At 38.0% G+C, this 16,473-nt stretch overlaps 1 protein-coding gene across 1 annotated transcript; it reads left to right on the top strand.

Moving 5' to 3' along the window:
- The first annotated feature begins 984 nt into the window (after positions 1–984).
- On the top strand, positions 985–16,343 carry LOC128858343 (NPC intracellular cholesterol transporter 1 homolog 1b). The gene is made up of 10 exons (XM_054094529.1): positions 985–1,132; positions 6,384–6,632; positions 6,696–7,651; positions 10,770–11,071; positions 13,606–14,288; positions 14,347–14,599; positions 14,677–14,976; positions 15,044–15,153; positions 15,226–15,380; positions 15,458–16,343. The coding sequence occupies exons 1-10, from the start codon at positions 1,126–1,128 to the stop codon at positions 16,193–16,195; spliced, it is 3,753 nt and encodes a 1,250-aa protein (XP_053950504.1). The 5' UTR covers positions 985–1,125; the 3' UTR covers positions 16,196–16,343.
- Positions 16,344–16,473: the final 130 nt, after the last annotated feature.

The raw sequence follows: 16,473 nt of genomic DNA on the forward strand, positions 1-16,473 counted from the left end.
TTGGAGCAAGGTAACTCGATCAAATTTTGCGTAAAGCTAAACAAAACGAGTACCGAAACCATTGGGATACTCAAGGAGGCTTACGGGAACCAAATCTCTGTCCAGTACCCTGGCAAAACGATGGCACAAGTCGTTCAAAGAAGGTCGGGAGGACGTCAAAGACGAACAGCGATCTGGAAGGCCTTCGACGACGCAAACAGACGAAATGTGAACCTCTGCATTCCTCTGCACCTCTGCATTGGCCAAGATGGGGGTTCCGATGCTTCTCCACCCTCCCTACAGCCCAGACCTGTCCCCTCCGGACTTCTTCTTGTTCCCCCACCTGAAAAGAAAGCAGAAAGGGAGGCGTTTCGACTCCATCGAGGCGATCCAAAAAACTGTGACAGCCGAATTGAACACGATTCCGGCGGATGAGTTTAAAAAATGTTTCCTGCAGTGGAAGGACCGCTACCAGCGATGTATTAACGCTCAAAGGTCCTATTTTGAAGAATATTAGTTGTACAAGCCAAAAGGTTTAATAAAACCTCTAAAAAAAAATAAGGCTCATTACTTTTCAATCAAACCCCGTATATTTTTTGACAGAATGTATTTATGTAGTATGGCGTTTACTATGCTCCGCAGGATTTTGTTTTTGTAGACGCATACACGCTTTATATATGTAAGTGAGATATCTTTACGTTAAATATGACTATATTCGCCATGTGAAATGTATTTTCCGAAATGCCTATGGACTGATTTCCAGATGAGCCACTAGCAGCAGTTGCCTTTGGATTATGTATTTTTGATAACAACCGATTACGCACAATAAAAATACTTAGTTGCAGGTGTTTAGTCAACAATTAGTAAAATCTAATCAATAAATTGTTCTAATCAATAGATTCGTTACTTAAAAAAATTATGATAATAATTGCCTGTTCGGCTTAAATTCGAAATACTTAATTAGATCAAAGAAGTGTGGTAACGAAATCAGTTGACATTTTGAAGGGCTTTAATTCGGATGTGTTCTGTGGTGGAATTCGGCGATGCGTTGCGATATACTATTTGAGTGAAAACTTTTCGGTTACGTGAAGGATTAGCGCAAAGTCCTTTTATTTTTTTAGTTTTACAAAGCCACATAAAAACAAAATGACAAGTATGTGCATATTATGTATATAAATACTCACGCCTTTGTACCTATTTTTTATCTACAATTTTACAGCAATTAATTATGGTGTAAAGCAATAAACCCATCAAGGTTAAAACAAGGCTATTAACAAAATCTGAAGATTTTTTAAGTGCTATCAACTAATTATTTTATGTGGGAAAAACTTTTATTAATTTTTTTTGGTTACAAGCCTGTTCTTTCGTTTTTTTGTTTTAAACCTGCTTGATTTGAATTTATTGCCACTTTTGTGTCTTTTGTGTGAACATTGAAGCAGTTTTGGTGTCATATTCTCATCACTGTACTGGAGTGCTTTGATTCTCTGCCTCCATTCTAAGGAAACTGCGAATGAGGCTTATTGAGGGCTCTTGAATACTGATACAAGGTGGCGCAAAATTAATCGGAAGATTTATATTTTCGTCCGTCGTACGTCAATCACATTTGACACTTGTGAATCAGACAGCTGCAGTATACAAAAAGACAAGCAATGGAGGCGTAAAGGTCAATATAAGGATTTCCATCACTCAAAATCATGTTTTTTTATTTAATAAAAAGTTTTCAAAAACAAAGTTGCATGATTAATTTTATAGTTGACTAAAATTAGTGACAGTTCATGTTATGATCGGTATGAATGCTTCAGAAGCAATCTCTGCTTTCATGCCACAGACCAGCATGGTGTTGCGAGAGAGGACATTTATGAAGGTTCAAAATTGGAGGTCACCACTTTATGAAAATTCTTTCTTTCAATTCATAACAAAGGATCAGTAAATAATTCGTTGGAGTTGAGCGCAGAAGGAAAATACTTAAAGCATGAACAGCTGCACGAAAAACTAGGTTTACAGCATGATAAAGCTCGGCACCATGTCGCAAAGTACTAAAATGGTACTTCTCAGCTCCCGCGCTGTACCCTCTAGACATTGCTCTTTTTGACAATCATTTGTTTTGATCGATGGCACATGCGCACCCACCTGTATTTTTTCTTTCACACCGAAGGAAAGAAGAAAAAAATTAATCGATCCATGTATCGCTTCAAAAGGCGATAAGTTCTCCCGATGCGGAATTCATGCGCTACCCAAAAAATGAGAAAAAGTAGGAGCAAATAATGGATAGTACTTCGAAACGTAAATATGTAATCACTTTTTTTAGATTACGCCTTAAATTTTAAATTAGATTTTTAAATTTGTGGAACTAGATATAATTGGAACGTACAACCTTAGTTGGTTGTTTGACTGAGCGCACAAATGGAGTTACCAGTGAAGCCGCCTATGAACTGCAGATGGTTTCTATGAGAAGCTTTTTTATGGCAGTAATAAAATCGGAAGTTTACCATTGTTTATCGCAAGGCAATTTCTTTTAGTAAAAACCTTTTTGTATCATTTATTTTCACGCCTGATTAGCAGGAGAGTATGACAACCGAGGCGGCCGCCGTAGCCGAATGGGTTGGTGCGCGACTACCATTCGGAATTCACAGAGAGAACGTCGGTTCGAATCTCGGTGAAAACACCAAAATTAAGAAAAACATTTTTCTAATAGCGGTCGCCCCTCGGCAGGCAATGGCAAACCTCCGAGTGTAGTTCTACCATGAAAAAGCTCCTCATACAAAATATTTGCCGTTCGGAGTCGGCTTGAAACTGTAGGTCCCTCCATTTGTGTAACAACATCAAGACGCACACCACAAATAGGAGGAGGAGCTCGGCCAAACACCCAAAAAGGGTGTACGCGCCAATTATATATATATATATGACAACCGAGGTTAGCGAGAGTTCAAATTCTAGATGAGCTCGTTTACGGCTTTATTTATGATATGGTGCGACTTGATAAATCCCACAATATTTTCACCACCTTCTTCGCGTATTGGACCAAATGCTTTACGCAAAATTTTGCGCTCAAGTATTCTTAGCCGCTCCCCGTCTGCAAGAGTCATGCTCCAAATTTCTGCGCCGTAGGTCAGCACGGATCGAATGAGCGATTTATAAATAGCAGGTTTGCACCTACGTGAGAGAGATCTTGATTTCAGGATTTTTATGTTAGCGTAGTCTGCACGATTCGCCACCATTATTCTGTCAGATATACAGTCCTGAATATTATTGTCGTTACGTTTTAGTACGCCCAGATGTGTAAATTTGTTTTGTTTATTGTCAGTCCTGCCAATCTCCTATTTTTTCCACCGCTAAAAAGATGTCATCTAGATAGCGTCTACTACGGGCGACAATGGCTATATCGTCCGCGTATGCTATAGTCAGTGTGGTCCAGGAAAATAGGTGACCCGATCTCGTGAAGTTTTTAATGACATAATGCAAAACTAAATTGAAGATGGCAGTAGTATTCGTAGCTGTAGTAGGGTCCGTACATAGAACAGTAGTTGATTAAAATTGAAGAGTAAAAGTCCAAATGAAGAGAAGAACTTAACAATAAGTATTGTTTCCAAATATGAAAAAATCAGCCAAGTAGCTGTTGCTTGTTGTCAGGTTGCTTGTTTAAGACAAGACACTCAGTCCATACTTTGGCCCATTGTGATACCTCCATTGTTTGCCTTCCCCTAACTAAGTTGCGGAAACCACTTAGCTCTTTTTAAGAATGTAACTAGTCCCTGGAGTGCGACATTTTGCTAATTTCCCAGGTCCTCAAAGAAATAATCGCCAAGATATTTGACACGACTTCTTTGAAGTGCAAGACGTTCATCGAAGAGGTGTTGTAGCGACTCAATTTCTTCTTTATCTTCACAGCTTGCGTTGAGTCCAGTACCTTGATCGCTACTTGACTATCAACAAAAATGCTAAGGTTTACTGGAGGTATGTGCGTCAGTCTTATCGTTTTTGCTGATTGGTCTACAACGTAGATCTCAGCTTGGAAGACACTGCATCAGTCTGAGAGTCTTGGGAACCAGATAGTCTGTTTTCCATGCGTCTTGATGCAAGAACGTGTGTGTTTTCTTTTAGCATGGATGCTGCTTTAATCCTGGAAGCAGATTTGGCCGCTATCTCATTAGCATAGGTACATGTATAGGTACATATATCAATGGATGGAATATGTAGGATCACTTCTCGCGGCGCCTGAGGCGTTGATCGGAACGCACTTATGATTCCTACACAAGATATTCGTTGGACTTTTCTGAGATTTTTAGGTAGGATTGTGTCTGCACTACCTCCCACCACACGAAAGCTTCATAAGTCAAAATGGGCCTGATGATCGTATTGCACGCCGAGTGGTTGATATACAGCTTTCAAGACTAGGATAGATAACATGCAATCAAGCAAACAATCGTTCATTATTAGACACTTAGGTATATACTCGTATATATATATATATATACATACATATATATAATTGGCGCTTAAGCCCGTTTTGGATACTTGGTGGAGTTCCCCCTCCTATTTGTGGTGTGTGTCTTGATGTTGTTCCACAAATGGAGGGACCTACAGTTTTCAGCCGACTCCGAACGGCGGATGGTTTTTTATGAGGCGCTTTTGCAAGGCAGAAGTACACTCGGACGTTTGCCATTGCCTGCCTAGGAGCGACCGCTATTATTTATATGAATGATAGAAAAACTTCTTAGATATATAGAATATATATTTTCGTTGCTTTACACTATATTGCTGCATGATAACCGCACAATTTGGAAACAATTGGAGTTTACGTAGTGAATCTATATACAGACGTACTTATTATCATTGGATAATGGAACTAAGAGCAACAATTTTAGATATTCTTCTGAACAGTCAAATCAAAATAGATGTGTGGATGAAAACAGGTGTATGGATAGAGGTTTGTACTCTTTTGTGCCCTATACTCCTCACAATACTCCATCCAAACGCAGTTCTTTCGATGAACTTAAAGTATAATAAGCTTGCTCTGATAATACAAATCTAAATATGATACCCCCAAATTGAATTATAAAAAAATATTAATTAACTGATATGGGTGCTTAGTTCCCTTGCATTGAGCGTTGTACCATAAAGTAGTGCTTTACATTGTACTATTTCTGTTGAATATTTATTATTCTTATATTTTTTTTGTATATGGTACATACCTACATTTATAGATTAGCTACATCGCACACATTTTGGATGTATTAGAGTTTATCTCTCTTTTGTATTATATACTGTGTTGTTCAATGAGTTTTGCGGTTCGATAAGGGAGAGCGTTACTTCTACCCTACATTTTTTGTGTTATGTTCGTACACTCTTCATATGAACGTATGCGAAGTTTCATTTCAATCTGTTAATTCGTTCTTTGTTTACAAGCCTTTTAGTAATGACATATCCCATAATAGAAAAAAAAAATCAAGTAAAAGGCAGTGATTGAATATCTATTTATGGAAGGTTTAAAAGCAAAGCTTCAGAAATTTGCTGTTGAATGTGTATAAGGACTTTTCACCATCAATTAATACAGTGGAAAATGAATTTAAACGTGGTAGTACAAGCCTTGAAGAAGGACCACGTCAAGGACGTCCGAAAACAGCAACAACACCAGAAATCGTAGAAAAAATACAGGATATCGTATTGGAAATAGTCGACTGACTGAAAAAAATTTTTGTAGAAGCCCTAGGCATCTCATTGGGCAGTTTAAGCAATATTTTGACTGTATTGTAATGGGTTTCAGAGAGTTGTATGTACAATGGGTGCATATATATAATAGGTAACTTTTGGCAAAACTAACATTACTATCTGGTCCCCCTGTATATATGTAAGTACACATATGTATGTAGAGTTGGGTAATTTAAAAAACTCTTGTTCTTGTTAGAAACCACATAATTACTACAGTTAGTAAAGGGTGGTTAAGTTTCAAGAGCCGGTATTGATTTTAAATAAAATAGAATTTTTTTAAGAAATTGTTGTCATTTCTCTTTATTATGATAATACTGGTATGGCTCAATTACGTATGGAACAAAATATGGGCCAAATCGCCGCCTCGGTCTCGGCGGCACATCTCCTCTGATGGTCCAAATTTTCGATGACGCTGAAGCATAATTGAGATTTTATGCCGTTAATGTGCCGAATTATCTCATCCTTTAGCTCTTAAATTGTTGCTGGCTTATCGACGTATACCTTTTCTTTCAAATAACCCCAAAGAAAGAAGTCCGACGGTGTCGTTGACATTTAGGTGTGGTTCACATTCAACATCGGCCCTTGAAATTTAACCACCCTTTAGTTTTGGTGCTAATCCATTTTGAATACTTTCATATATAAAAAATTTCGCTCAATTTTTTTCCGGTAAAATGAAGTTCATTCTTATCTTACAGCAAACACTGTGATACTTGCGACGTTAAGCCTTCTAATTGGCTCAACTTGGCTTTCAAGCATAATCGTAGCAGCAGAAGATGAAGAACCGCATTGCATTTGGTATGGTCAGAGTCATGCGTCGGGCCAACATATGTTAAACAAAGCTGTGAACATGCCACCGCAGCCTTTGAATGATACCAGCGCTGAAGCCATTTTTAAAAAACGTTGTCCGACTTTTTACGCTGAATACAAGGCAGCAGATCCGGATGGTAAAACATCATTAAAACTTATCATTTTTATTTTTTACAATTCTTAAACATTTCCACACTTAGAACCTCTCAAACTGTGCTGTGATGCAGCTCAAATCAATACGATGGAAACGTCCATGGGACAAGCGGATGGCATCTTTTCCCGCTGTCCCACTTGCATAACCAACTTCGCTCTTTCTATTTGTAGCATGACCTGTGGTCAGAATCAAAGTCTTTTTCTGGTACCATATAACGCGACATACCAAGACCACGAATATATAGAACAAGTCGATTACCGAATCGATGATGAGTCGACAATGCGCGTCTACAATAGTTGTTCAGGAATTCAGCATACTCAGACGGGCCGTCCCGTAATGGATCTAGCATGTGGAGCGTATAATGCAAAAACCTGCGATCATCGCAAATGGTTCAATTACATGGGCGATCCTACCATTAATAATTATGTACCCTTTCCCATGAACTATATTTTTTTGGATGAGACAAGCGAATTGCCACGGCAGGTGCTGCAAGTGAAAAACTGTTCGGAAGCCTATGAAGGCTCGTATGCATGTTCATGTATTGATTGTAGTGCTTCTTGTCCATATACCGACCCACCAACGGGCCAAGAGGAGGGTTTCATGGTAGCTGGACTTTATGGCATAACTTTTATAGTGTCGCTCGTCTGTGGCGCTCTCGTGATGGTGTTCATACTATGCGGCTCACTAAATATCTGCAAACCAAAAATAAAAATCTCGTCTTGTTGTGCAGGTTTTAGTGGGGTAAATACAATACTCTCCAAAGCTTTTCGCGCTTGGGGTTATTTTTGTGCAAAAAATCCGGTGCTCATTTTGGCTTTGTCTTCCTGGATGATTGGTGGACTAGCTTATGGTGTCAAATACTTAAGTGTCACCACGGATCCGATTGAACTATGGGCTGCTGAAGATAGTCAAGCACGTTTGGAGAAAGATTACTTTGATGAGCATTTCGGACCCTTCTATCGCACCAACCAAATATTCTTGAAACCATTAAACCAATCAACAGTAAGTTTACAATAATTGGAAGTTATAGTAGAAGGTCATGCGTAACATTTAAACTATTATTATTAGTATCTATTAGATTCAATATACAATAATAAATCTAATTTGTAAGAAAGAGAGCAGGAACTGGCAGCTAGTCCTGCGACACAGCATTAAGAGTAAGAGGCTACCACCTTGATCGAAAAGTTCCCGGAATATATTCAGAAAATGCAAAATAAAAGTATAATAATATCGTCTCCAAAGTACTCCCCATTAACCGGCAATTTTGCCGGCGTTTGATTCAGCTCTCGAAACATTTCTGAAACTCTATTTTCGGTATAGCCAACAGAGCCGTCTTCGATTTTTGCATTACTTCCTTTCGGCTAGTGGTTGATTGGCTTCATCAAACAGAATATAATCACAGTCATATCAAATGAATTCGATGGATGTTATAGTATTCGTTCACCAATAACGGGTAATGTTGGCATTGTGCAACGTTGCGTTTCCATGGTGCAAAATCCATGAGTTTTCCCCACAAATTCTTTATTTTTTTGGCAAATTCCTGTCAGATCTTTAGGCGAAAATTCGTCGTTGATCGGTACCGTTGTAATCCATAAAAACCGTGAGCATCGCTTTCTGATAACGACGAGGTTTTCTTGGTCTTGGTTTATTCGGAGCTCTCCACCCACTTACCTGATATCTGGAAAGCGTGTCGCACTCATGAAACCCAAGTCTCGCCTCCAGTAATGATGCATTTGATGAATATTGCGACGGATTCAGCCTTGGAAATCATGTCTTTGGCGATATCAACGGGGTCACTTTTTGCATGAAATCAGGTCCTTTGGAACCAACTTTGCAGCAAAACGCACAAACCCAAATCATTAACTACAATGTCCTGAACAGATCCCTAAGCAATGTTCAAGACCTCTGACAGATCTATGATGGTTAATTTGCGGTTATTTATCAACTTTTCATCTTTCACCTTATTAATATTTTCATTAAGTTTTGATGTCGACGGCCATCCACTACGTTCGTCATACTTTCTTCTGAAGCGATATCTTTCATACCACTCGTAAACGGCTGTTTTCTTTAGAGTATCATCACTGAATAAAAAATAATAATTTGTCTGTAGTGTGCGCAATGGCCGGCACTTCGACCTAAATGATCTTTTGTGTACTACTAAATATTTTAGAAGTCGTTAATACTAATCCTGTGGACATGCACTACTATTATTAAATTTATTAATTCAAGTTCTTTTTAACCTAGATGTCCCCGCCTCAGGTTGGAAATTGGTTCAAAGCCAAATTCTTTCAATAAATTTTCCGCCTTGCAGACAAATTTCATAATATCTGCGGTCTTGTCTTGTTCTATGGCTTGATCATCCTCCAGACAAAGTTTACGCTCTGTGTCATTCCCAATGTGAGTTTTTGAGAGATGGTAATTTAGGTAATAGTGATCAGTCAGAAAACCTACTATTTTCCTTATGTTCACATTACGCTGTTGTGCAGTTGTAGGTAAAAGGTCTTATAAGTCTTTTGGCTTGACGGAGTTCTTATGTGACTTTTCAAAGGGTATTTCTTTGATTATTCTCCCAAGTATTTACCCTGCATTTAACTTCTGCCCAATTGATAACACAGTATGGTTCTGGACTGTTGAAGTCTGCTGTCGAGCCTGGCCTTGCGAGTTCATCAGCAATTTCACTACCTACCTGCCCGGAACCCAGCAAACTATAATTTTTTTTGGTGCACTAAGTTTGTTGGAGTTGTTAAGGCACTTATACACAAGTTTCGATTGCACAGGATGTGAACCTAGCGCTTTTGATGCAGCTTGACTGTCCGAGTATATATGTAGCTACGAGTAGATTGAAATTGATTGAATTTCAGTCTGAAAGACGCTAGGTTCGGAGATTTTCGTGTTTAGACCATAGATTATCGCAGTATTTGTTTTGGGACCATCTGTAAACTATTCGAAGCTTCTGGGATCGACCCACTGTCCTCTCAGTTCCCATTTATCACGGTCTAAGATTATGATTTCAAACCTACGGTTAATGTTGTTATACTTGTGATACCAAAGTCAAAAAGATCGTTCCCAAGTAAGATTTATATTTTTAATGCACTTCTAATTAAACATTTTTTAAGGAAAATATGCAAAGGGTATAGTTATACTATCGCTTCTATAGCAACAGTGGGGCAGATGTTCATGACACCAGTTATTGTCAAGCAGGCGTGTCTTTGAAAACTACCAAGTGGTTGTTTAGTAGTTACTTGCTTGGATTTCGGCTACCAAACAAGGGAAGCATAGGTGATGATCCGACTAATCGTCATGGTATAGATCCAATGAATCATTTTAGAATCTAAGCCCCTTGTTCTACCATAAAGGCTTCTACAGGACCACATGGCTCTAGTGGTTTTTTCTACCACCGTTTCGAGGTGAAAGTTCCAGTTTATACGTTTATCTAAGACAACACCCAGATATTTTATTTCGTTGGAGTAGTAGAACTTCTATAACTATTGTACCAGCATCCAACTTTAAATTGTTTGTAAAGGAACAATTATTGTCTTGCAAGGATTAATAGTCTGATATGAGGATCAGCGTTTGGTTCATAACGTGGGAAATTGTCCCTTCAAGTTTGCTTGACACAATGGCCGTAAGATCGTCAGCATATCCAATAGCATCAAAGCCTATCCTCTGTAGTTTTATTAGCATATCATCAATGACTAAAGACCACAGAACAAAGACTAAAGTCCTCGTTGTGCACAGTCTTTCATTGCCTTGACTGAGACAGTTTCTGACGTTTTCATTACCCAAACATTTTCCCAACATTTTTAAGGTCTTTGCGCCATTAAATCCATTAAAAAAATTAATTAAGTTTAATTCGAACTCATTGTTGCAAATTCAAATCCATTTTTAAAACTGTAAATACGAAAACACGGGTAGAGGTAGGTTTACTCAAGACGGCGTAACTTTTATAAATGTCAAGCAATTCGATAAAATTTTGGTAGGAATGTTAATCACAGATGTGGCACCTAACAAAAGAAAACAGAACCCAAGTCAGTTGACTTAGAGCGTCGCATGGTGGTTGTTCCGGAAACTTTTTGATGAAGGTGGTATGTGCCTTTAACTAAGTTATGTTTTATTGTAGTTCACGCACAATACGTCATCGGGAATATTAACATTTGGTCCAGCGTTTGAAAAAAGTTTTCTTAGAGAAGTTTTCAAATTGCAAGAAGAAATTGAAGCATTAACCACAGAGAGTGGCGTGACTTTGGCGGATGTTTGCTATGCTCCTATGGTATACGCTGGAAATACAGTGACCGTTGCTGATTGCTTAGTGCAATCCATTTATGGCTACTTTCAAAACGATATAGAAGAGTTTGAAAATGAATACGAAGATGCCAATGGCTACACAAACAACTATCTTAATCAACTCGAGGATTGTCTCAGGTAAGTTAAAAAGGATGCATACATCAAAGTACAAAGTTACTGGGAAATTTAACCTAGATACTTAAGGATATTACGGTATCTAAATTAATAAAACTCATCAAACCAATTTGAACTAAGCTCTGTCACTTAAAAATGGCTGCTTTAAGATTTGAGTTGCGATTTTTTCGAAGTTTTTCCTACTTCGCACCATTAAAAAAAATTTAGTGTGGAAACTAGTCTAAAACTTATTTTAGAAAATAACTAGCGAAAACCCGCCCGTTCCGCTGGTCGTCTTTAAAAAAATCCAGATTAATTAATTAAATTAAGCCGGAAAATACTGTGTGGTTTTTATAAAAATTCTCGCGCATGACTAGTAATGAAAGAAGTTTTAAATAGTAGTAGCAATTAAAAAACGTTTGATGTGATTTACTTTATTACTTTTTTCATTGTAATGCTCTTTGGTATACAATATTCTTCGTTTTTCCATGCGTTGTTGAATAAATGAACAATACCGATGGCTTACCAACTCTTGAGCATGAAACATAAAGTTGGCCATGAGAAAAACATGGGTATTCTAAATCAATACCACAAATTGGTAAAGTTTGGCCTTGTGACTTATTAATAGTAATCGCGAATTCAAGGCGAACAGGAAATTGAAGACGTTTGAATTCAAACGGCATATCCGATGGTATCATTGGTATTCGCGGTATTAAAACGTCTTCACCAGAGTATTTTCCATAGTCGTGGTTGATTTATGTTTCTCAACATAATAATCGGTGCTCCCATTTTCAAGTTTAGCATGTGCATAGATGCGCTCCCCTTTACACATAAACAACAACATCAATCGTATGATACATACACTTGGTCGTGTACGAAAAAGCGGAGAAGGAGAAGAGAACTGTTCCATTCCCCCCCGCTTTGACCCAGCTATGTGTTCAGGTGCAAATGACTTTTTTGCATGAAGTCTGATATAAAATAAATTATATTTACTCTTCTTAAATTTATATAAACTTGTCCAGGCGAAGTAAAAAAACTGACATATATTTGCTTCAACCGTATATTTGTGAGTACACAGGTAATACGTAAATATATGAATGATATAGGTAATATCTCATATTAGCATAACCTTTCTGCAAAAAATTAAGGAAACGATCACCAATCACGTCGGCAATGATACAATGAATTTTTCACTATAACTGACTTCAGATTAACGTTTATATAATAAGCATATATGTAACATTTTAAAATTTTTTAGAATTTTTTTTTTAATTTTTAATAATAAGTCGTCTTCCTCTTTCTCTCTCTCTTCCTCTTCCTCTTCCTGTAGCTATTCTTTTTCCTCTTCCATCTCCAGCTCCATCTCCTTTCTTTATCCCGTAAACGGGCAGTAAAAATTACTTCACTTAAAAGCTTGCATCAACAGCTTCCATCTGATACCCATATTTTACAAACACATCCAAGGGTACCTCGGTCCACCTTTTCGGCTATATCTCGAGACCCTGGTCACTCAGAGATCTAAAAAATACTCTGTATTAAAGCACTCATCAGTAGCTTTGATTTGATGCCCACAATGTAAAAACACATCCTAGGGTTACCCGGGTCCTCGTTTTGGCCTTCGGCAGCGCCACCTGGTGGCGAGTGGAATCAATAAGCATATTATACTAACCTTCACCGTGGAAAAATATATATATATACCAAATTTCATAATAATCGGCCCAGACACACACGACCAAAATGTATTCAATTCTAATGAGTGCTATGTGCGGTACAAAAAATACGTGCGGCAAATAGCAAAAACACACTCACTTAACCGACGCACCGCACACACACGCGTTATCGGATGTCAACCAAACTTCACAGAAACCTTTGCCAAAGCAGCACCAATAATGTGTGAAACTTTCACGGACAAATGCACACTTTTTTTCGGCTTGATTTTTATATATATAGATATGTTCTTCTAGCGTACGGTTCTTTCAGACAAAAAATTTTTAAAATAACCTTTAAAATCGAATGACTCGAAAACGGTTAAGTCGTGGACAGCATGTCACATAACCAAATAAATTGGAAACTAAATAAATACAAACATTACATACATTTTTTGTGTACAGTTCTTTCAAAATATCGAATATGTCCCAAAGAATTTAGGCTGTTTAGAACTTATTTAATATTTTTTCAGAGTTTTTACCCCAAACAGAGTTTTTACCCCTAACTTAATTATCTGATCACAGGTGTTTATATGTTCAAGGTGGCGCAAAATTAATCAACCTGTCCGAAGACTTATAATTTTTATATTTTTCTAACTAGACAACTGCAGCATACAAACAGATAAGCAATGGATGGCATAAAAGTCAAAATAAAGATTTCCCTCATTCAAAATAATTTTTTTCTTAGTAAAAAACTTATTCAAAACCAAAATTGGATAGTTAATTTTGCTTCACCTTGTAATAATGTCGGTTAGTATCCAGGACGACTTTCCCAGTAACTCTGTATATCGTATATTTGTATGTATTTATTGCCATATGCCGGCCATGCTCTCATTTTCTAATTTTCTAAAGAGTTCCAATGTTGGAGGATTGCTTTGGCCAATACGGTGGCCCCATTGAGCCGGGCATTTCTGTTGGTGGCATGCCCAAAGTAGCGGCATCGGAAAATCCTGATTATCAGCTTGCCACTGGCTTGGTAATAACACTTCTCGGCAAAAATCAACGTACTGAACAGCAACTGGTGCCAAATATGGCGTGGGAAAAAGTATTTGTTGACTTCCTTAAAAATTATATCAGCGATAAAATGGAAATTGCATTTTCCGCCGAAAGATCGATACAGGATGCAATTGTTGAACTTTCAGAAGGCGAAGTTTCTACTGTCGTAATTAGCTATGTTGTTATGTTTGTCTACGTCGCCATAGCATTGGGAAAAATACGCAGCTGTACTGGCTTCTTCCGCGAATCGAAAATAATACTCGCGATTGCCGGTATTTTCGTTGTTTTGGCTTCGGTTGTATGCAGTTTGGGCTTCTGGAGTTATTTGAATGTAACTACTACAATGTTAGCAATTGAAGTGATACCTTTCCTAATATTGGCCGTTGGAGTGGATAATATTTTCATTATGGTACACGCCTATCATCGTTTAGATAAAAATCATTATAAAACTGTAGCAGAGGCTATTGGCGAAGCGATGGCACGCGTGGGTCCTTCGATTGTACAAACTGCTGGATCAGAGTTTGCCTGTTTTGCCATAGGTGAGTGCAAATAAAAGACTTATTTATACAAAATTACAACTTTTTCTACTATGTATAGGTGCTATATCGGATATGCCAGCAGTGAAGACCTTTGCCATGTATGCAGCTGCCGCTATTCTCTTTAATTTCTTCTTTCAACTCACTGCTTTTGTTGCTTTCATGACTTTGGACGAGCGTCGAGTGGCATCTGGACGTTTCGATCTTTTCTGTTGTTTCAAAAGTTCGAATAAGACCGATTTGGGTGACGAACAAAATATAGGCGTAGTGGAGAAGGTGTTCAAAAACTTTTATGCTCCTTTCCTGTTTTCTAAGTAAGTTGTTTTATTTATTGTTTTTTTTTACTAAAGAAGTCTTGATATATTTTTTGGTTATATTGACAATTCTACAGATCGATCAAAATTATTGTTTTGATTATATTTACGATAATCACTTGTTTATCGCTTATGGTGGCTCCTTCAGTCGAACTTGGCCTGGATCAGGAAATGTCCATGCCAACCGATTCACACGTCACTAAGTATTTCAAATACATGAGTGAGCTTCTATCAATGGGCGCGCCTGTTTACTGGGTCTTGAAGCCTGGGCTCAACTTTACCTATCAAGATCACCAGAATGTAGTTTGCGGCGGTGTTCAGTGCAATAATGACTCTGTTTCGGTGAAACTTTATCAGCAGTCACTATATCCCGAAATGTATGTTTGCTTATGTTTGCACGAGTAGTTAGGTATTTGTGTTAATAACAAAATATTTTCTATTCAGCACTTATCTGGCGCGTTCAGCTTCCTCTTGGATAGATGATTACATTGATTGGCTTAGTATTAGCGATTGTTGTAAGGTGAACTCTACCGATGGCTCCTTCTGTCCAAGCAGTAAGTTTTTTCAAACCAATCCATATTGTAGAGCATTCAAAGTAATGTCTTCGATTTATTTCCGTTTAACAGACTCGAGAGATGATGACTGCGTATCTTGTGATCGTGAATTCTCCGAAGACGGCTTACGTCCAACGCCAGAAACCTTCAGAAAGTACATACCATATTTCTTGTTCGACATACCTGACAGCGAATGCGCAAAAGCTGGTCGGGCTTCATATGCGGATGTAAGTATCGGAGTCCTCAAATCTTCTATTTTGTTTATTCAACAAATCGACACATGCTCTGAATCATCTCTCTTTAGGCTGTCATTTATACGCTCGACGAGCAAGGCGATTCTGATATTTTGGACACGCACTTCATGCAGTACTCCACCACATCTACCACATCAATTCAATTCTACTCGGCACTTCGAGAGGCGCGCCGTATTGCCGCCGAAATCAATTCAATGTTTGCTGAATATGAATTCGACGTCTCCATTTTCCCCTATTGTGTTTTCTTCATCTTCTACGAGCAGTACCTTACCATGTGGAATGATGCCTTGTTCTCTCTCTCTCTTACACTATTGGTCATATTCTTCGTCACATTGCTCATCACCGGCTTAGATCTGCTCTCCGCTTTGATGGTCACTTTCATGGTGCTATTAATCCTCATCAATATGTTCGGAATGATGTGGGCATGGAATATAACACTAAATGCGATTTCGTTGGTGAATTTAGTCGTAAGCATCGGTATCGGTGTGGAGTTCGTTGCACATATAATCCGTTCGTATAAGAATGAAACGGGTAATAAGGAAGAGCGTGCGAGGGAAGCGCTAGTAGTAACGGGCAGTAGTGTTCTCTCGGGCATTACTCTAACTAAGTTTGCCGGCATCATAGTTTTGGGATTCTCCAATTCGCAAGTGTTCGAAGTATTCTATTTCCGCATGTATCTTGGCATTGTTTTAATAGGAGCAGCGCATGGACTCATTCTGCTACCCGTTTTGCTCAGTCTCTTTGGGCCGGCTAGCAAAACGAAGAGCAAAAACTTGAATTTAGCTTAAAGTAGGCAAACTGAACGGCACATGCATAGATTTTTTCTGGCATGTGCACGTAGTCGCATATATGTATGTACATGTATATATTTTGTATAGTAATAATGTAATTTAAGCTGAATTATTTAAGCATAGAAATTGTAATAAAGGAATAAGTTTTGATAAAAAAAAACCAACCATAAGAAATGAAATTATTATACAATATAATAAATACGACGCACTAAAATATTTAACTAATTTTTTGAGAGTACCGTTCCCCCAATTTCCATAATGCATGCACCGAAGTA

The sequence above is a fragment of the Anastrepha ludens genome, chromosome 3 (genome assembly GCF_028408465.1).
Source record: "Anastrepha ludens isolate Willacy chromosome 3, idAnaLude1.1, whole genome shotgun sequence".
In the NCBI taxonomy this organism is placed as follows: domain Eukaryota; kingdom Metazoa; phylum Arthropoda; class Insecta; order Diptera; family Tephritidae; genus Anastrepha; species Anastrepha ludens.